This window comes from Rhinopithecus roxellana, chromosome 8, assembly GCF_007565055.1.
Source record: "Rhinopithecus roxellana isolate Shanxi Qingling chromosome 8, ASM756505v1, whole genome shotgun sequence".
In the NCBI taxonomy this organism is placed as follows: Eukaryota; Metazoa; Chordata; class Mammalia; order Primates; family Cercopithecidae; genus Rhinopithecus; species Rhinopithecus roxellana.
Window position 1 is genome coordinate 70,816,554 of NC_044556.1, and position 21,370 is coordinate 70,837,923.

The following is a 21,370-nucleotide window of genomic DNA, read 5'->3' on the forward strand; positions in this document are numbered from 1 at the left end:
CCTTAAAGGTTCCAGTTTCAACTGCAACCACAGTAGATTAAAACTGACTTTCTTAAAAGTCCAAGCCAGGCTGGGCATAGTGGCTCATGCCTGTAATCTCAGCACTTTGGGAAGCCAAGACGGACAGATCACTTGAGGTTAGGAGTTCGAGACCAACCTGGCCGACACGACAAAACCCTGTCTCTACTAAAAATACAAAAATTAGCTGGGCGTGGTGGCTGGCGCACGCCTGTAATCCCAGTTACTCGGGAGGCTGAGGCATGAGAATTGCTTGAACCTGGGAGGAGGAGGTTGCAGTGAGCCGAGATCATGCCACTGCATTTCAGCCTGGGCAACAGAGGGAGACTTTGTCTCAAAAAACAAACAACCAGTCCAAACCAGCTTAACCTCCTAAATGGCTCAGGTGAATAAATGAAAACACTTGATTTTTAAAATAGAGTATTTTTTTTAAGTGATAAAGGAGATTGTAATGTCTGTCACTATTATTCAGAGATTAAAGTCAGATTACTTCAGAGACTCCTTTGAAATAAATGTTTGTTGGTCCATTAAAAAATTTATTTACTGAGAAGCAAATGGAAGGAGAAAACAAAACAAAAAACAGAAATGAAGAGCTTATTCAGACACCACTGATACATTTTTCCCTAGCTGCTACAGTACTGTGCTGTGTTATATCACTGTTAAATCTTCCCTGTCCAATTATAACAATAAAATAAACATACGAAAATCAATTTTAAGTAATAGTTGAAAACATAATAGAAAATTGGACCATTTGGCCGGGTGCAGTGGCTCACGCCTGTAATCCCAGCACTTCAGGAGGCTGAGGCAGGTGAATCATGAGGTCAGGAGTTTAAGACCAGCCTCGCCAAGACGGTGAAACCCCGGCTCTACTAAAAAACAAAAATTAGCTGGCTGTGGTGGCGGGCTCTTGTAATCCCAGGTACTTGGGAGGCTGAGGCAGATGACTGCTTGAACCCGGGGGGTGGAGGCTGGCTTGAACCCGAGGGGTGGAGGCTGCAGTGAGCTGAGATCGAGCCTCTGCACTCCAGCCTGGGTGAAAGAGCGAGACTCTATCTCAAAAAACAAACAAAGAAAGAACAAAAAACGGGCCATTTAAACCAAATACATGATAAATTTTTAGGTAGAAAATCGTGTTCAGTTTATCAGCCTTATAGCTCATTTAGATTTTACAAGTAGAGTTAAAGTAACTCTGTTTTACAGAGTTAATGAGTGCCCAGTACAAGGTTTTAACTTCAATGAACAATCAAAGTTAAACAATGGTATTGTAGCTATTTATAAATCTTCACCTTATGTGCAAGATTATAGAAAAATTTACCAAAGACTCTTGACTTTCAGAGACAAGCTAGAGATAATGTCCAGAAGAGTGGGCCTAAAACCAATTTAATTTTATTAAGGTTTTCAGTCATATTAGAATTTTATTTTATTTTATTTTTTTTTGAGACGGAGTCTTGCTCTGTCACCCAGGCTGGAGTGCAGTGGCCGGATCTCAGCTCACTGCAAGCTCCGCCTCCCGGGTTCACGCCATTCTCCTGCCTCAGCCTCCCAAGTAGCTGGGACTACAAGCGCCCGCCACCTCGCCTGGCTAGTTTTTTGTATTTTTAGTAGAGACGGGGTTTCACCGTGTTAGCCAGGATGGTCTCAATCTCCTGACCTTGTGATCCGCCTGTCTCGGCCTCCCAAAGTGCTGGGATTACAGGCTTGAGCCACCGCGCCTGGCCATATTAGAATTTTAATCACCTGGCTGGGTGCAGTGGCTCACGCCTGTAATCCTAGCACTCTGGCAAGCTGAGGCAGGTGGATTGCCTGAGCTCAGGAGTTCTAGACCAGCCTGGCCAACATGGTGAAACCCCATCTCTACTAAAAATACAAAAAAATTAGCTGGGCATGGTGCTGCATGCCTGTAGTCCCAGTTACTCCAGAGGCTAATGCAGGAGAATCACTTGAACCTGGGAGGCAGCGGAGGTAGCAGTGAGCCGAGATGGTGCCAATGCGCTCCAGCCTGGGCAACAGAATGAAACTGTCTCCAAAAAAAGAATCTTAATCATCTATGTAGGTAAAGTAGTAACTTTGGTAGGGAAAAGGGTAGAAACAATTACAGGTTCTTATCTCCCCACTGTAAAGAAGGTTAAGGAGATGAAAGAGGATAAGCACAAACCTACCTTTCTCAAACTTAGAAAAGGCAACTGACTTGAGGCTGCACTGATGACCTTTGCACGTTCCAATCAGCTCACCAGCTTTCACATCCCAAAATTTGGCTGTTTGATCACCTGCTGCTGTAACCTTTCAAAAATAAGGTAAGCACAATTTAACAAAGCAATCCCTTATCAGTATTTACCCAGATCCTAATGAAATAAAGTCACTTACAAGTTTAAGTTCACCAGGAACCCAGGCCAGGTCAAAGACGGCATTCCAGTGAGCCATCCATTCTAAACAAAGAAAATGGTAAATATGAAATGTCTAAATTGTATTCTGTGGTAGCCATATTAATAGAAGTTTAAATGCCTGGAAAGCTGTAGTAGTAAAAAGATCAGTAGTTGATCATTAAGAGAAATACAAATCAAAACCACAGTGAGATATCATCTCACGCCAGTCAGAATGGCAATTATTTAAAAAGTCAAGAAACAACAGATGCTGGCAAGGCTGCGGAGACACAGGAATAGTTTTACACTGTTGGTGGGAATATAAATTAATTCAACCATTGTGGAAGACAGTGTGGCGCTTCCTCAAAGACCTAGAACCAGAAATACCATTTGACCCAGCAAACCCATTACTGGGTACATACCCAAAAGAATATAAATCATTTTATTGTAAAGATACATGCATGCATATGTTCACTGCAGCACTATTCACATAGCAAAGACATGGAATCAACCTAAATGCCCATCAATGATAGACTAGATAAAGAAAATTTGGTACATATACACCATGGAATGCAGTGCAGCCATAAAAAGGAATGATATCATGTCCTTTGCAGGGACATGGATGGAGCTGGAAGTCATTATCCTCAGCAAACTAATGCATGAACAGAAAACCAAACACTGTATGTTCTCACTCGTAAGTGGGAGCTGAACAACGAGCACACATGGACACAGGGAGGGGAACAACACACACTGGGGATTGTTGAGGGGGAGCACGGAGAAGGAGAACATCAGGAAAAATAGCTAATGCAGCTGGGCGCGGTGGCTCATGACTGTAATCCCAGCACTTCGGGAGTCCGAGGCGGGCGGATCACGAGGTCAGGAGATCGAGACCATCCTGGCTAGCTCAGTGAAACCCCGTCGCTAATAAAAATACAAAAAATTAGCCAGGTGTGGTGGCGGGCACCTGTAGTCCCAGCTACTCAGGAGGCTGAGGCAGAAGAATGGCATGAACCTGGGAGGCAGAGCTTGCAGTGAGCCGAGATTGCACCACCGCACTCCAGCCTGGGCGACAGAGCAAGACCTTGTCTCAAAAAAAAAAAAAAAATAAAAAAGCTAATGCATGCTGGGCTTAATACCTAGGTGATGGGTTGATATGTTCAGCAAACCACCACGGCACACATTTACCTACGTAACAAACCTGCATGTCCTGCACATGTACCCTGGAACTTAAAATAATAAAAACAAAGATGCACACATAAAAAATCAGTAGTCAGCACCCTTGGCATGAGCAAAGATAATTTGTGGACTCACAGAAATTACACATTTCCTTAATTACCACATGAGAACTACCATCTGCTGTCAAATTCCTTTCCATGAGTTCACTAGTAATATATTCTCTAAAATGGAATCTTTCTGAAACATATTCCAGTTCAAAAATCTTCATGATACTGGCTGGGCACAGTGGCTCACACCTGTAATCCCAGCACTTTGGGAGGCCGAGGCAGGCAGATCACTTGAGGTCAGGAGTTAACCAGCCTGGCTAATGTGGTAAAACCCCGTCTCTACCAAAAACAAACAAACAAACAAAAAAACAAAAATAAAAAGAACTTCATGATGCTCTCTGAATGGAATGTAAAATACTTTAGTTTGACATTCAACATTTTGCATTCTTTAGTCTTTATCTTGGTTGCAAGCCTCAACTCTCACTGTTCTCGATATCTTATTCCAACCAAATTGGTCACTTCCTATTTTATTATATTCTATGCTTTTCCATCTTTAAACCTTTGCTAATGCTTTTCCCTTCACCTGGAGTACCCCCTTCCATTTCCACTGGTCTAAATACCATAGTCCAACCCAAATGCCCCATTCTTCATAAATTTTCCTAGCCTTCTTTACTACATGAGAGCTTTCTCTTTGACACCAGTGTGTTTTCTTTCTACTTCTGTATCATTTACAGCCTTTGTTTTATTTTAGTTATTTCAACACTTGACTTACGGGTTCCAAATTATCAGCTTCTTAAGGTTAGAAGAACTTTGCTTTATACCTGAAAAATGCTTGATCAATATAAATATTTTAAAGCAACACTTCTCTAACCACGTTAAGTGTTAAAGATTCAACTTTTTGAAGGAATTGTTTTTAATCCTAAAACGTATTTTTCTTGAGTAAAGGCATTGTCATAGTTAACAGTTGACAGATAGGTAGTCCACCATTCACATCTAACCTGGTCCCTAAAAAGACTTAATCAGAAGTTAACATAATCGGGAATGTGTTATATATACTTCTGATGTTTGTCCCTTCCCAAATCTCATGTTACAATTTAATCCTGAAAGTTGGAGGTGGGACCTAATGGAAGGCATGAGGAGGTGTATCCCTCATGAACAGATTAATGCCCTCCCTAAGAGGTGAACAGATGAGTGACTTCTTACTCTATTAGTTCCCTGGAAAGCTGATTGTTAAAAAAAGAGCTTGGTACTACCCCTTTCTCCTGTCATATAACCTCTGTATTCATGGGCTCCCCTTTGCTTTCTGCCATGAGTTGGGGCAGACTGAGGCCCTCACCAGATGTCTAATCTTCTAGCCAGTAGAATCATGCACCAAATAAACCTTTTTTCTTTATAAACTACCCAGTCTCAGTTATTCCTTTGTAGCAACACAAGACAGACTAAAACAGAATGTGTTCAAATAATAATATACTTGAGGATCTGTAAAGTTTTTTAAATGTTAAAACAAAAATTGTAGACCTAGACTTACCTTTGAAGCACTTCTTTCTGAAAGTTTGTGATTCTGTGTTATACAATCGAACAAAGCCTTCTTCATTGGCAACTGCTAGTACATGTTCCATATTGGGAGCTAAAGCAGAAATAAAGAATAAAATATATGAAGAGTAACACAAAAAAAATTTTTCTTTTTTTAGACGGAGTCTGGCTCTGTCACCCAGGCTGGACTGCAATGGCACGATTTGGCTCACTGCAACTTCCATCTCCTGGGTGCAAGTGATTCTCCTGCCTCAGCCTCCCAAGTAGCTGGGATTATAGGCATGCACCACCACACCCAGCTAATATTGTATTTTTACCAGAGATGGGGTTTCACCATGTTGGTCAGGCTGGTCTTGAATACCTAACCTCAAGTGATCCACCTGCCTCAGCCTCCCAAAGTGCTGGGATTACAGGCCTAAGCCACTGCGCCCAGCCACAAAACTTTTTAAGCTTATTCAAAACCACCAAAATTTTCTTCAGATAATCTCTTATTTAGAGAAGGGCTAAATCGAGGGTTGTACTTAAACAAAAAAGGAGTGATACTGGCCAATGGCAAACAAAGGCATACAATGATGTAGGCCGCCAGCAGGCTGAGTCTATTAGTTTTGTTTTTCTTTTTAATCATATTTTTATTTACGTATTTTTACCACAATCATGACTACGTAATAGTCTATTAGTTTTTATTTGTTTTTGAGACGCAGTCTCCCTCTGTCACCTAGGCTGGAATGCAGTGGCGTGATCTTGGCTCACTGCAACCTCCGCCTCCCAGGTTCAAGCGATTCTCTTGCCTCAGCCTCCCCAGTAGCTGGAACTACAGGTGTGCACCACCACGCTTGGCTAATTTCTGTAAGGAGTCTATTAGTTTTAAATTTCCTTTTCACAACTTTTTCTTTCCTCTCAAACTGTTATGGGTGGAGGCAAGTACTTCTATTTCTTTCTTTTTTTGGAGATGAAGTCTCACTCTGTCACCCAGGCTGGAGTGCAATGGCACAATCTTGGCTCACAGCAACCTCTGCCTCTCAGGTTCAAGTGATTTTCTTGTCTCAGCCTCCCAGGTAGCTGGGATTACCGGCATGTGCCGCTACGCCCAGCTAATTTTTTGCAATTTCAGTAGAGATGGGGTTTTACCACGTTGGCCAGGCTGGCCTTGAACTCCTGACCTCAAGTGATCTACCCGCCTTGGCCTCCCAAAGTTCTGGGATTACAAGTGTGAGCCACTGCACCCAGACCCACCTCGGCCTCCTAAAGTGCTGGGATTTCAGGTGTGAGCCACTGAGCTTGGCCGAAGTACTTCTATTTCTGTTCATATATTCCCCAGTGAGTCACAGAAAGATACATTCAACCAGATCAAAGGGTATGTATCTACTGGGTAAAACAGTTTTCATTGTAGTTGAACCTTTGCAACCATTTCCTTATATTGGTTTTTTAAAAATGGTGCCATAACAATCCTATGCTTTAGAAGAAATATAGTTATGCTAATGATGCATAGAGATTAAGAAAAGTCTATTTTATAAATCAGAAGACAACAGTTTTTACAAAAACTCTAACATCCACCTAGTTTACTTTTTGAAGTATATTTGCCCTGTAAATGTGAAATAGATCATTTCTGTCCAAGCCTTGCCTAGAGAGTAATTCTCTTACCAGAAGAGAAGGTACATCCAAAAGGAGGAACTGGGACTCCTGTTTCTCCATAAGAAGTGTGTTCATCATTACCACTGCATTGATAACCAGTCAGAAGGGATTGTAGAGGGTATTGTGAAGACCATCCTAAAACAAGACAATTCCTTATAGAATTCCAATAGAGCATCACATTTCAGCATTTTTAACAAATCCAGAGGTAAATATTTGTTCTTAAGAAACTTTAGATATTAACATAGATCCACTTACTATTAATATCTATGGAAGACACCGTTTCTGGTATTTCCTTAAAAGAGTCCTAAGGAAAAAATGAAAAAGCACTTCCAACTCCTGGGGAGGTATAGCTTTGGGCTTACTATCTAAAATGAAGACGCTCACTAGCACATTGAGATTAGAAGAAATAAGAGGCCTTTGCATATTAAGAAAGATCTTCCCCCTTCTCCTAACAAAGAGACAACCACAAAAGCATTCCATTAAAACTGTTATCCCTTTCTATTAAATTCTTATGCGGGAACATCATACAAAATCCAGTGGTCAAAGAGCCAAAGAAAATAATATATGTCAATGTAACTACTATAGCCAGTAACATATTCACCAAATTTACTTTCTTTTTCCTTTAGTGCTGAAATTGTAGGAATCTAAAATGTTAATAGCAACACTTACAGTATCTTAAATTATATTAGAGAAATTGTAAAGTGAAGTGTTATGTACCTACCCCTAGAAAACATTTAGTTAGCCCTGGCTAGTGGCAGTGGGTCAGGCAGTCTTTACAGGAGGTCTTGAAAGACTGGTAAATTTTCACTAAATTTAGAACAGAGAACAGGAAACTCAGGGTGGAAGAAAAGTTTATTCTGCTTGGGTCAGAGATCTAACGTGCACTATGGTCCTACATAGTAAGACATCTTCAGAGATTTGTTTTTATCATACTGATTTGTGGTCAAGACATTTTAAATATGTAAAAGAAACATTCATTCAACAAGTAATTACTGAAAACCAAATGTTCAATAAGCATTGGAGGAAACACTGAGTTTACAATCTATTGAAAGCATCTTAAATAATTAACAAACTCACATTTTAGGGTACTCTGAATTCTCGCTTTTCATCAAAAGTACTACGTGGAGAATACATCCTAGCTTGACATAACCTCAGACAAATCTACATTTGGATGTTCACAGACATAACCTGAAGGAATCCATAGAAGGACACCAAAAAATTTAATCCAAATTTAATAATTAGTTCTGGGGCCATCATGTCACAATTTCAACATCAGATATCATTGTAAAGGAGCTGTTAAAGACCACTAAAAGAATGCAATAGGCTGGGCGCGTTGGCTCATGCCTGTAATCCCAGCACTTTGGGAGGCCGAGGCGGGAGGATCACGAGGTCAGGAGATCAAGACCATCCTGGCTAACCCGTGAAAGCCCGTCTCTACTAAAAATAAAAACAAAAACAAAACAAAAAAAATTAGCCAGGCATGGTGGCAGGCTCCTGTAGTCCCAGTTACTCAGGAGGCTGAGGCAGGAGAATGGCGTGAACCCGGGAGGCAGAGCTTGCCGTGAGTCGAGACTGCGCCACTGCACTCCAGCGTGGGCGACAGAGTGACACTCCGTCTCCAAAAAAAAAAAAAGAATGCAATAGTTATGTTGAGTTCACAAGTATTAACGTACAGAATAAGTGTGTAAAAACAAAAGCCTCTGTTCAAAGGTTATGTAAATATACACGTTTTGGAATTTAAAAAAAAAAATCAACTGCAAAATGCAAACTCAAAAGGGACTTTTGAACAACTTGGTTGAAATGAAGATGATACACTCCAAAAAACCTGCAGTTTTTTACAATTAAACAATGACTTTAACTCTGCGTCACTGCCTACAATTAATATCCAAACACCAATGAATGGTGAGTGATTGGTCCTTGCCTACTCCTCTACTTCTGCAATCCCTGCAATACACACTTCACTGATGAACCACCCTAAGCTACTTTTGGATCCTTATTGTGTTATGAACATGAAACTGTAATGCTTTCCTCCACAACACATTTGGAAAAAGCTATTATTTCCTCATTGTACAACTTAAGCCCCTGGAGTTACATGCACATATTCCAAGTAGTATACAAGAACCTGAGTTTTCAGAGACTAAATTTCCAGATACAGTAGTCACCCCTCATCTGTGGTTTCGCTTTTCGTGGTTTCAGTTGCCTATGGTCAACAATAGTCTGAAACTATTACATTGAAAATTCCGGAAATAAACAATTCATAAGTTTTAAATCGTGTGCCATTTTGAATAGCAAAAAAATTTCACACTGTCCTACCCTGACCTGTCCAGGGATATGAATCATCCGTGTCCAGAGTATCCGTGCCATATACGTTACCTGCTCTTTAGTCACTTAGCTGCTTTGTCTGTCACATAGTTGGAAAGTCAATAGTAGCCTAATGTTAAATCACAGTGCCTGCCTACGTCATTCATCTCACTTCATCTCATCATGTTGTAGGTATTATATTATCTCACATCATCACGAGAAGGGCAAGTACAGTAAAATGAGATATTCCAAGAGGCCACCTTCACATAACTTTTATTATAGATTATCGTTATAATTGTTGTTATTATTAATTGTTAATCTCTTACTGTGCCTAATTAAACTTAATCATAGGTATGTGTGTCTGTACAGTAAAAAACACAGCATACAAAGGGTTGGGTCTTGGAACATATCCTTCAAGGATAAGGAGGTACTATTGTACTCAACTATGATATACAGTCATATGTCACGTAATGGCATTTTGGCCAAAGACAAACCGCATACACAATGGTAGTCTTACAAGATTATAATGAAGCCTAAAAATTCCTATTGTGTCTTAGTTTTTAACAAAAGGTTCGAAAAGTTAAGAAGAAAAAAGAAAAAAATTTAAAATAAAAAAACTTATAGAATAAGAATATAAAGAAATAAAATATTTTGCACAATTATACAATGTGTCTGTGCTTTATGCTGTTACCACAAGGGTCAAGAAGTTAAAAAATTTAAGATGTTTGTAAGTTTAAGAGTTACAGTAAGCCTAATTTATTATTGAAGAAAGTATTTTTTAATCAATTTAATGCAGCCTAAGTATAGAGTGTTTATAAGGTCTACAGTAGTATAACGTCCCAGGTCTTCACGCTGACTGACCACTCACTCATCGATTCACTCACAATAACCCAGAGTCCTGCAAGCTCCCATTCATAGTAAGCACTCTCCACAGGTGTACCATTTTTTTCTTTTATATCCTATTTTTACTGAACCTTTTCTATGTTTAGATACACAAACACTTACCGTTGTGTTACAGTTGCCTACAGTATTCAACACAGTAATATGCTGTACAGGTTTATAGCCTAGGAAAAATACATAGCTTAGGTGTGTAGTAGGTTACACTATCTAGCTTTAAGTATACTCTGTGATGTTTGCACAATGATAAAATCACCTAATGATGCATTTCTCAAAATGTTATCTCCACTTATAAGCAATTGGATACTATATATGCATTTCTAAAACTCACCTGTCTGAAAAACCTGATGTCTCTGAGAAGGTTGAGGTATCACTTTTTTCCTTTCCCTTCATCACTTCCTTTCTTCCACTTTATAAAAGAAAGGCATTCCCGTGCCCCAATCTTAAACCTTGCATTGATCCAAAGAATAAAAACTTTTGGGTATCAAATATTTTTAAATAAAAACAAATAAACTTGTGGAACCTTAACTAACAGATAAATAATTCCTTCAATAAAGGAATCATAAACACCCAAATTCATCTCTTTAAAAGATGTACTTCCAACAAAATTTTACTTTTGGTTAATAATTACCAAAATTGGTAATCTATATTGTATTAAACAATCATATAGTACTAATAATTGAATTGAAAATTCAATCCATAAAGAAGTTTTAGCACTCAGAGGCTTATGACAGAAAACAGCAATTTAAATACATCTTTTGACACAGAGGGGTATGACAGAGTGATCAGTAAAAGAGCTTTTCAAGCATAAAATTAAATTACTGTGGGAGAAATGAAATGGAAATAAATTCAAGAGGAAAAAGCAGCTATATGGAATTTCTAGCAGTTAAAGAGTTTGTTCGTATGTTTCTAAAAAATGGATAACGTGATTATCAAATCACCACAGTATTTACATTATATTAGATACACTTAAAAGAGTGATATAGCATTTTTATTTTAAAATGTCAATATTCCCAATATGGTCAGAAATTATATTCTTTGCATTTGTTTAAATTTATGATAAAAACTTTTAGATATCAATTTGAAAATACACAGAAGAGTAATCAGATTTCCATTTTAGAAGGATCATTAGCAGCAATGTGGAGAATAAAGTGAAGACAGACAAACTAGGAGGCCATTTGGGAGACTTCTTACAATCCAGACAAGAAGGCATTAGGGCCCAACCTAGGGAAATGGAATGGTAAAAATAGAACACATCCAGGATACAGTAAAGATGCATAATCACAGAGATTTTAACGAAATGTTTTGAATGTGTAACTATGAGGAAGATGAGGAAGTCTTTAATTGACTCAGGTTTCTGGCTGGGAAAACTGGTTTAAATAATGAGGCCACTCCCTAAAATTGGTAATATAGCAGGTTTGGGGGAGAAGTTGAGTTCAGTTTTGGGTATTTGAGTTTGAGATGCTTGTGGGATTGACTGTCTGGGTGACAATCAACCCACACAGCTTTTACAGAAATGAATCTCAGGTACATGAAGTCTTCCAATAACATTTTGTACAAAGTCATTTCCTCATACTGTTCATGAGAAAAAAATCAATTGCTGTTTGAGGCCACTGGCTGGGTGGAGTTTGTACATGTTCTCCCCATGTTCACAGAGGTTTTCTCCAGGTACTCTTGTTTCCTCCCACATGCCAAAGATGGGTATGTTAGATTCACTGGCATGTCTACATGGTCCCAATAGACAATGGGTGTGTGTGAGTGCTTCCTGTGATGAAATAGCGTCCAGTCTAGAGCTGGTTTCCACCTTGTACCATGAGCTGCCAGGATAGGCTCTGGGCACCCACAGTCCTGAGCTGGAGTAAGTGTGTCAGAAAATGAATGAATACAAATAATTATAAAATAAAAATGATAAACTTTACAATAATCATACAAATGAATGACAATAAACGATTTGGTATGAAAGGGCTCAGTGAGCTGCCATATTTGTGATTGTTTTTGAACTGGGTGGTGGTAGGAGGTGCTCCAATTTTCAGTTTGCAAACATTTATTCCTTGATTTAGCCCACCACTACTATGACCGAGGTCACTCACTGATACGCCAAACTGGGGTAAATAATTATCTCACTTGTTTATATTAATCTTTCTCAAATGTATGTATAGCACACAATTATTTCAACATTTAATATTAAAAGTGCTTTGGGTCTTTATTTAGAAGTTCGGTGGTGTTTGTATGACCAAAATATGCCACTGGAACTTAATTCTTGTTTATATCAAGTAGCCTATGGTAGAGTTGGTTTAGTTATACATTGTTTTCCCTAAAGTCACAGTTTCCAAGAGCCTATCTAGACATTAAGTGAGGACTTACTGTATAAGAAATAGAAAGTTGTATGTACATAGACGTGGAAGAAGCCCTGGTTATGGCTGTGATCATCCAAAGGAGTAGGAAGAAGAAGAAAAGGGGCCAAGGATGGAACACCAACACTGAAGAGGAAAGGAGATGATTCTATAGATTTCAGTGGGTAACATATAATAGTGAATTAATTTCAGTGTCTATTGTGCAACAACGAATGAGTACTTGTGAACAGGAAAGAGGGAAGGGAAAGGTAAACACATGGAGAATTAGGAGAAAATCTGTCACAAAACAGTCTGAACAGCTCCCCCAGGACACACATATAGTAAGGTGTGGAGGTATAATAAAACCCAGGTAGCACTGTGCGTACTGTCACTCTTAAACAGAGGACAGAGAAGTTAGTCAAACAAGGTCCCAGAACAGACAGAAAGAGAAGCATTTAGAGTATAATTACAAAGATTATCTAAGAGGGAAAGAAGTAAGAATAGTATAAAGTTTCAGATTGCCAGCAGGAAGTTGAGGGACTACTACTCAGTCTCTTTCTCAGCATCATTTTCCTAGACTCATCCCTGAATATAAAAATTCCCTTCTCAGGTTCCTTTTCCACATGGTTTCAAGAGGAAGAAGAACCTCTGGCTATAGTCGACCTTCACATGAGTGAGATTTTATTTCTGTCCAAGGTTAGTCTGCGTAGTTACCTCCCTTATCAGAAACTTACCAAGAAGTTTAAGTTGATGACACCCAAACCTAGCCTCAAATCTCTTATTGCCAATGTTTTAGCGTAAGAAAGTTAGATTTCTACATATTAACATGGGAATACGTTCAACTTATACCATTAAAGTGAAAAAACAGGACATTTTGATCCCATTTCTGAAAATAATAGATATTACCTCTAGTGTCGAAAACATCTGGAATAATATACTTCAATCTATTAACAGGGGTCATCTCTGGCGGATGTGGTTACAGGCATCTTTCACTCTAAATGTTTATGACCATGTAGTAAACGGGGAGAAAAAGATTTTGATACTGTTAGAAGCAGATATTCTGTCTTCTCTGCTTGACTGAGTTCCTTAACAGTGGGTCATATTCACTAGTATATACCCATAGCAAATAGCTGGGCTCACTAAGATTCTACAACAAACGAATGAATCAATCAATGAGTATGAGTTTTGACCATCTCAAATAACTGTTGAGAGAAACATATACACACAAACGCATGCATTTTCCCGTTAACGCGCAATGGAGATGTAAGCTGTAAGAGGCCTTGGAAGGCAGTTATTTCGACGTCCATGCCTAACGTTACGATTTTAAAAGCCCGATTACGATTATAAGTGTCCCGAGGAGATGAAAGCACAGCTTTCTTCAGTAGTCCCAGCTAACACTAATTTACCCTTGCCATGGGAGAACTCAGAAGCTGAGTTCAGAATTGGAGTCGGCCCTGGTCGGAGGTGGCGTGTGTTTCGGGGTAGATGAATCCCGCCAGCCCCGAGCAGCGGTTGGGACCGTTACTCACCATTTCTCAGGACGCCAAGCTGGGGCTGGCGAAGCACCGAATTGAAGAGCATCAGGGCCGGAGGAAAAGACTCAGCTGAGAGAAAAGTCGTAGAAATGCCTCCAAGTTCAGCAGAAACCGCAGCTTGCGCCTTCTCGCAACACAAATCGTTATCGCCTCCAACTCCCGCCACTGTAAGCCCCGGCCGCCAAACTCCGCGCCAAACTGACGTCACGCTCTCTGATTGGCTTCCGAGCGACGTCCGGGCGCCTCAGAGTCATTTCCCCCTTCGGATCCCCGCCTCCTTTTCTCCCAGCCGCGGGAACCTGGAGTCCAAGAGCTTCTTGAGCGCCTGCGCAGAAGGCAGCAGAGGCGCCGGCGAACCGCGGGGTGACCAGGGCGCATGCGTAACAGGGCTTGACAGCGCGCGGAGGAAAAACCAACAAGAAGGCGGCGGGAGAAGATGGCGGTTCTGGGGTAGAGTTTGCAATCTTTCTGACTAGGCTAGTCGAGTAACTATTCGGGTCATGGCGTCAAACTCAACTAAGTCTTTCCTGGCAGATGCCGGCTATGGCGAACAGGAACTGGATGCCAACTCTGCCCTTATGGAGTTGGACAAAGGTATTCGAAAGAGCGGGCTGAATGGGTGAAACGGGCGTGGGGGGAAGTGGCGCCACCACGTGGTGGTAGCTTTGGAGGACGGGTAGGCGCATGCGCCTATCTTCGCTGGGCGGGGAGTGCCTGTGCTTTTGCTGGGGCGTGGGCTTTGACCCCTTCGGGAGGTTGCGGGAAATTTGCAGGATTGTTTGGCCTTACACCGGCTAAACAAGTGGCGAGCTCTAGTGAGAGGCCCGTTTTGACCACTTGAGGGAACAGCCCCCTATTTTCTAAGCAGTGACAGTGGCTGATTTCTAAGAAACACTACAAAGAAATTGTGAAATTGGTTTTCAGTCTGTTCAGTTGAGACCAGGTCACCATGAATTGCACCGACTTAACAGCGATTCATTTGATTTCCGTAGCTCTGTTACCTGCGGGTTACAAGGCAGGCTAACCATGGCCAAGACCATGCAAAAAGCAAGGGCCCTGCTCATTCTCTGCAGACAAGTTCCAGGAGTTCTGTTTCCTTCCTTACAGGAAACACTTTGGTGTAGAAGGAGCTTTGGGGTTGCACTGAGTTAAATTTCAGTGCCGCTAATTTTATGATTAATTTCATCTAGCCTCGGTTTGTCGTCTGCCAAGTGGGTACAGTACAATTGAGCCGGCAGAATTGTTGTATTAAGCGACTTAATGGTATGCAAAAGAAGCATTTAGTAAATGCTGAAGAGATATAGATATGGATTTGGGAAGCAAGGTCGGAAATTTGTCAGTAAAGAACTCGACTGGTGATATGAAACCTGTTTCATATTAAGGATTTTTATTGTACGGGAAACATTTCGGCAGCTGGTATACAATTAAATCTTGATTAATCGTAGCCAATATATAATGTTGGGGAACAGGACTAGAACTCAGAAGGATCTCTCTTTAAGTCCCCTTTGAGCCACTTCCCAGCTTTCTGAGTTGGATATGTTTATTAACGTTTTTGGGACTCTTTTTCCGTTTATTTTTTAAACTGTGAATATTTTTAGTGGGTTAGTCTAAATAAGAGTTTCTCAGGCTCTTAAAAAAGCTTTTACCTCCTTCTGATAAACACAAAAATTTCACAACCCCCTAATGGGATATTCCTTTGGTTGAGTCTCAGTATCTTTAGTGCACCCCCATCAACCAAGAAAATGTTGAACTTTTCTTTCTCTTACCAAATCTATAGGGTTTTTCTCCTCTGAAAAATAAAATTATAATATTAAATATGTTTTTCTTTTCTTTTTTTTTTTTTTTGGAGACAGAATCTTGCTCTGTTGCCCAGGCTAGAGTGCAGTGGCGCGATCTCGGCTCACTCCACCCTTTGCTTCCCAGGTTCAAGTGATTCTCATGCCTCAGCCTCCCAAGTAGCTGGGATTACAGACGCCTACCACCACGCCCGCCTAATTTTTGTATTTTTAGTAGAGACGGGGTTTCACCATGTTGGTCCAACTCCTGAACTCAGGTGATCCGTCCGCCTCGGCCTTCCAGAGTGCTGGGATTACAGGCATGACCCACTGTGCCCGGGCTTAAATATGTTTTTCAAACACTTTCCTCCTCATTCTGATACATCTCTTTCTTCTTCCTCAGTGGAACTTACAGGTCAGGATAACATCTAATATCCCTACCAGTTCTAAGGACATTTTCTATCATTCTGGTCCAGCTGAGCTTGTACCGTGCTGACAGTAGAATAGTGGTTGTGGAACAGGGATCAAGATGGGGCACTGAAGAGGAGTCTAAAATTGTTTAATTCCTCAAATTTTGCAGTTGTAAGAAAAAAACCACAATTTTCCTTTTTAAAGAGAAGTTGAAATGAAAATATTTTATATCTGTAAGAAAGAAATCAGGTGTCAATCTTAGACACAGAGTAAGTGTTCATTTTCACTCCTCCCAGCAATGCCCGGCGTATTTTACAGATGAATCTCAGGCTCAGAAAGATGACTTGTTCTTTTTCATCTCACCTACAGTACCTTTTAAAACTGTTAGGAAATTAAGTTATAGAAATAGCCAGTTTCATGTAGAATATAGTTGAGTATTTTAAATATTGAGTCATTTCATCTTGTACCTGTTAAAGTACTTCTGTTTTGTGAGCTAAAGGTCAGAAGGCTACAAGTTACAACTCTTTGTTTGTTCCTAAACTCCAAGGAATACTGTTTTTGAAATATCTCCCCCACCTCAGCACAGACACTCAGACACATGACTTATTTGATCAGGCTTTGTACTAGGAACATGGCAGTTAATGAAACAAAACAAAACTCCTGCCCTTATAGAGCTTACATTCTAGACAGCAGATGCAGACACTCAGCAAATACAGCAAACATGTGACAGTTATTGATACATATTCTAAAGGAAAATGAAGCAATGAAGGGGACTGGAGAAAACTGATCAGGGGCTGGAGTTGATTTCTTATTTTATGAAGGATAGGCAAGAAAGACCTCCTTAATCAAGTGGAGGAACAGCAAGTGCAAAGGCCCTGAGGTAGAAGCCTCCTTTGCATGCGGTTATCTGGAGCAAAGTAATAGAGAATGAATATAGAAAGATAACCAGAGTCGGTTGGGTGCAGGTGGCTCACACCTGTAATCCTAGCACTTTGGGAGGCCGAGGTGGGTGGATCATGAAGTCAGGAGATCGAGACCATCCTGGCTAACACGGTGAAACCCCATCTCTGCTAAACAAAATACAAAAAATTAGCCGGGCATGGTGGTGGGCGCCTGTAGTTCCAGCTACTGGAGAGGCTGAGGCAGGAGAATGTCGTGAACCCGGGAGGTGGAGCTTCCAGTAAGCCGAGATCATACCACTGCACTCCAGCCTGGGCAACAGAACAAGACTCTGTCTCAAAAAAAAAAAAAAAAAAGAAAGAAAGAAAGATAACCAGAGTCCAGTTCAGGTAGGGCCATGCAAACCATCAAAAGGACTGGCTTTCATTCTGAGTGAGATAGGAAACCATGGAGGATTATCAGCAGGTGTGTGACATAATCTGACTTTCCTTTGGAAAGTATCAGTCTGGCTACTGTGTGGAGAATAGACTGAAGTGGGGAGGGTCAGGGACCCAAGTATGGAGACCAATGAGAAGGCAACTATCACAATCCAGGGAAAAGAATATAGTGGCCTGGACCAAGGTGGTGACACTGAAAATGTGTGAAGTGCAGAGATTCTGGATATACTTTCAAGGTAGAGCCAACAAGATTTGCTAATGGATTAGATGAGGATATAAGAGTAAGTGGTCAAGAAAACTTAGAGGTTTTTGGTCTGAGCTACTGGGAGGATGTATGTATGTTTAGTGAAATCAAATCAGTTTGGGATATGTTAAATTTGAGATGTCTCTTAGACTTCCAAATGGAGATGAGTAGACAGACATAAGATGTAACCTTTGGACGCTATTTTAAATAAATATTTTGTGGCACTGGTGTCGCTAGAAACACACTCAGGAAATGCTGCCATTCATAACCTGTTATATATTTATAACCTATTGTACTTTATTCTGAGCCTTTTGAGCAAGCACTGGCAGTAAGCTGATTGTTTCTGATCTCTATAGGAATAAGTGGATACTATTTTGAAGTTGACTCAATTCCATTACTTTAGGATGTAGTTAGTAACAGGAAAATCATCCTCCATATGATAGCCATTCATTTACTCAACAGATATTTACTGACCACCTGCATTGTCTCAGGCTCTGTACTCAGACTAGGGGCTATATTGGCAAACAAGACCATCTTTAAGGAGCTTGCATACAAATAATAAGGAGATAGACAATGCTAGATCAAATGTGGCGCTGTTAGTCAGGACAAGAAGTTGGATTTTGTGCAGAGTGCAATGGGAAGGCATTGAAAGTTGTAGGCTGATGGCCATGCTGACTGAGCACACACAAGCAGAGTTAAGTGTTATAATCAAATACATTACAGCTTATGTTTATCTGACACATTTCAGGATATAATCATTACTATATGTAATTGGCAATATAAAGAATGCATCTCACAAAAATTAGTGTAACTTTTTCACTAATATAATTTCTTAGTCTAAACATTTTTAGATCAGCTGATGGGAGGTTATCCTGGTGATTTGGGAAAACTTATGCAAGATCTCCTTCCCCTGGGAAAAGAGGAGTCTCTTAAATGACATTATTCAGCCTATCTGCCTTCTGCAGTGTTGACCTTGGAAAGGATGAGATGAAAGCAATGGGGAAGAGAGCAGTGGCTCATTCCTTTTCTTGCAGCTGATGCAATGGGAAGGGAGGAAATATAGAGGGTAGATTTGTTACTAGAGGTGTTGGTGAACGTAATGCTGCATGAAAAAGCTTGATGGTGTGCTTAATGAAAAATTTAGTTATGAAATAGAGAAATGATATGAATCAGGAAACTGAAATCAGTTCCAGTTATGGAACTGATTGATTCGGAAGGAGGCATGTGACCCACACTGAGTCAAATTCTTTCTCCTGAGAATCTCTGCTGCCAGGCCACACAGTCTGAGAGTGTTGAGAAGCGGACCTATAAAATCATGTAGAATTAGGCCGGGGGCAGTGGCTCACACCTATCATTGCAGCACTTTGGGAGGGCGAGGTGGGCGGATCACCTGAGGTCAAGAGTTTGAGACCAACCTGCCTAAGGTGGTGAAACCCTGTCTCTACTAAAAATACAAAAATTAGCTGGGGGTGGTGGCAGACACCTGTAATCCCAGCTACTGGGGAGGCTGAGACAAGAGAGTCACTTGAACCCAGGAGGCAGAGGTTGCAGTGAGCTGAGATTGTGCCATTGCACTCCATCCTGGGCGACAAGAATGAAACTCGGTCTCAAAAACCAAAACAAACAAACAAAAAAATGTATAGAATTGAAGCTAAGGTGAGACTCTGGGCAACTTAATGCCACATAAAAACCAGCAGCCTGGTTGGTAATTCCTTCATGGGCTATGAACTAATCCAAAAATTCAAGTTTTTACTGAAACCCACAGACTCATTCTTGTATATTACTAAGATTTACTGTCTTGGAATTTGCAAAGTAAGTTATTAAATATTCCTAGAAGTTGGTATTCATAAACTCAAATTTGTTTAGGATTCTAAATTAGTACTCTCGTGCGGTACTGGATGACGTTGCATGTATCTTACCATGTACATTTACATACATTTTCTGAAATTTGGGGGATGGATGCTGCCTTATTAATGCATCATTAGTTTTCACTATCATTTTACTTGTTTCTATTTCTGCTTTTTAAATTAAAAATTGGCTTTGCCATCAATTTTTTAAGCTGTGGGTTGTATGCTTGTGTTCATATTTCTACCCATGTCCCCCCTCACACCTTTTATTAATGTATAGATTTCAAGATTTGTTTGTGTTATGGTTCAATTTCGAATCGTCCTCATTTCTTAGCTAACGCAAATGTATGTCACAAATTCTCCTAAATTGTGTTTGTTTGGTAAGGCTTTATTTGTGGTGTTCTTTGTAGTGGATGTTAGTTATGTTGACGGTTGCTTAATATCTTTTGAACACTCTTTTTGTGCTTAAGGAATGTCCCATAGCATGAACCTTGTCTAACCAAGGTAGAAGCAAAAACTCATTTCCTAGTTTCCCTTGCAAGAATGCAGGATCTGACTTAGGCTCTGCCAGTCAGACACACCTCCTTCACACTGTCTGATTTAGAAGTTAGAGATGCAAGAAGGAAGAGTTGAACTGTCCACTCACAGTTCTGCCCTGGCAGCAGCGGTATTTCTAGTGTACAGTAGCAACAACAATGGCTACAATATTCCTAGATGACAGCAGAGCTAATTGTTGCATCTGGTGTTTCCTACCAAAGACAGGGTTCCTCCATCCAGTTGTTTGGGTAGTGTGATATTAGGTGTTCCTAGAAATTTAGCCTTAAATATGTTTCTTAAGCTTTTAATAAACTCATTTTCTGTCTAATAAGCCAGAGTTAGCTTCTGTTGCTTGCAGCTAAGAACTGCTGATAGATGGTACTTGGAGATTTGTGCTGTTTTGAAAACTTGATTAATGTATATCCCAGACCCCAAGTTTACCATAATTTATGGCATTCCCCTAATTCCCTAGAATTCGTCACCTCAGAATTCCACTATTTAATCACTCATTTAAATGTCTCATTCTTGAATCTTAATCTCTTTCTTTCTAGTTGCTTGCTATAGATGCGTTTTAGCATAATGGTTAGCACTATAGCCTCTGGAGCCACATTGCCAGAATTTGAATCCCACCTCTGTCATTTGTTAGCATTGTTGTTTCTTATGCAAATTGCTTAACTGGTCTGTGCCTGTTTCCTCACCTTTCAAATGGGGAAAATAATGGTGCCTAATTTATGTGATTTTTAGTGAGACTTTAATACACGTAAAGTGCTTAGAGTGACTGGCACAGAATAAGCACTTCATGTGTATCATCATTAGCATTATGATTAACTGCTGTTTTGGCTAGTCTTTATTTTCATTCAGACCTCAGTATTTCACCTCTCTTCTTTTCTGTACCTGTCTTACTTCTTTGTTCAGCTTAGATTTCATGGTCCCTCATTTTATTAACTTCATTTACTTTCTTTCCAGTACTTTAAATTCCCATCCAAGGTTCCATTCTTTACTATCCCTAAAGGCAGTCAAAAATTGCTGCAGAAAGTCATACTATAGGGTATATGGCTATCATCATAAATGGCAGCCAAATACACACTGACCTTCAACATGGACCTGCAGTACTATAATGTTTCTGCAGTACTACTATGTTTCTTTGGTCAGACACTCCTACCTTCTTCAGTAACATTTCAGATCTTTTACTTTTCTAAAACCAGAGATCCTGGGGTTTTATGTGAAGTATGATTTGTAAAACCTGACAGTGTGTTCAAAACCTTTAAAAACATTGTGCCTGTTAGATAACAGCATTCTGAGGACCAAATTCAGCAGCCTAGTAGTTTTCTACCTCCAGTATAATCAGTGTGGGCAGGCCAGTCAAATAAATTATCAAGTGGCAGAA

General features: G+C 40.2%; 2 protein-coding genes across 4 annotated transcripts in view; one reads left to right on the plus strand and one right to left on the minus strand.

Moving 5' to 3' along the window:
• Nucleotides 1-14,088, minus strand: part of DTL (denticleless E3 ubiquitin protein ligase homolog) — a 67,508-nt gene extending 53,420 nt beyond the window's left edge. Inside the window, exons 1-6 of one of the 2 annotated variants that reach the window (XM_030935948.1) lie at nucleotides 13,827-13,995; nucleotides 13,204-13,291; nucleotides 6,776-6,901; nucleotides 5,130-5,228; nucleotides 2,383-2,444; nucleotides 2,178-2,298 (exon numbers count right to left, since the gene is read on the minus strand). In XM_030935948.1, the coding sequence (XP_030791808.1) occupies nucleotides 2,178-2,298; nucleotides 2,383-2,444; nucleotides 5,130-5,228; nucleotides 6,776-6,901; nucleotides 13,204-13,258 (463 nt within the window). In that variant the 5' untranslated portion in view covers nucleotides 13,259-13,291; nucleotides 13,827-13,995. Of the gene's footprint in view, nucleotides 1-2,177; nucleotides 2,299-2,382; nucleotides 2,445-5,129; nucleotides 5,229-6,775; nucleotides 6,902-13,203; nucleotides 13,292-13,826 lie in introns of both variants that reach the window. The other variant, XM_010372485.2, reaches the window with a different exon arrangement.
• Nucleotides 14,089-14,114: 26 nt separating this feature from the next.
• Nucleotides 14,115-21,370, plus strand: part of INTS7 (integrator complex subunit 7) — a 101,832-nt gene continuing 94,576 nt past the window's right edge. The window contains exons 1-2 of one of the 2 annotated variants that reach the window (XM_010372484.2): nucleotides 14,115-14,282; nucleotides 14,367-14,426. In XM_010372484.2, the coding sequence (XP_010370786.1) occupies nucleotides 14,411-14,426 (16 nt within the window). In that variant the 5' untranslated portion in view covers nucleotides 14,115-14,282; nucleotides 14,367-14,410. Of the gene's footprint in view, nucleotides 14,427-21,370 lie in introns of both variants that reach the window. The other variant, XM_010372483.2, reaches the window with a different exon arrangement.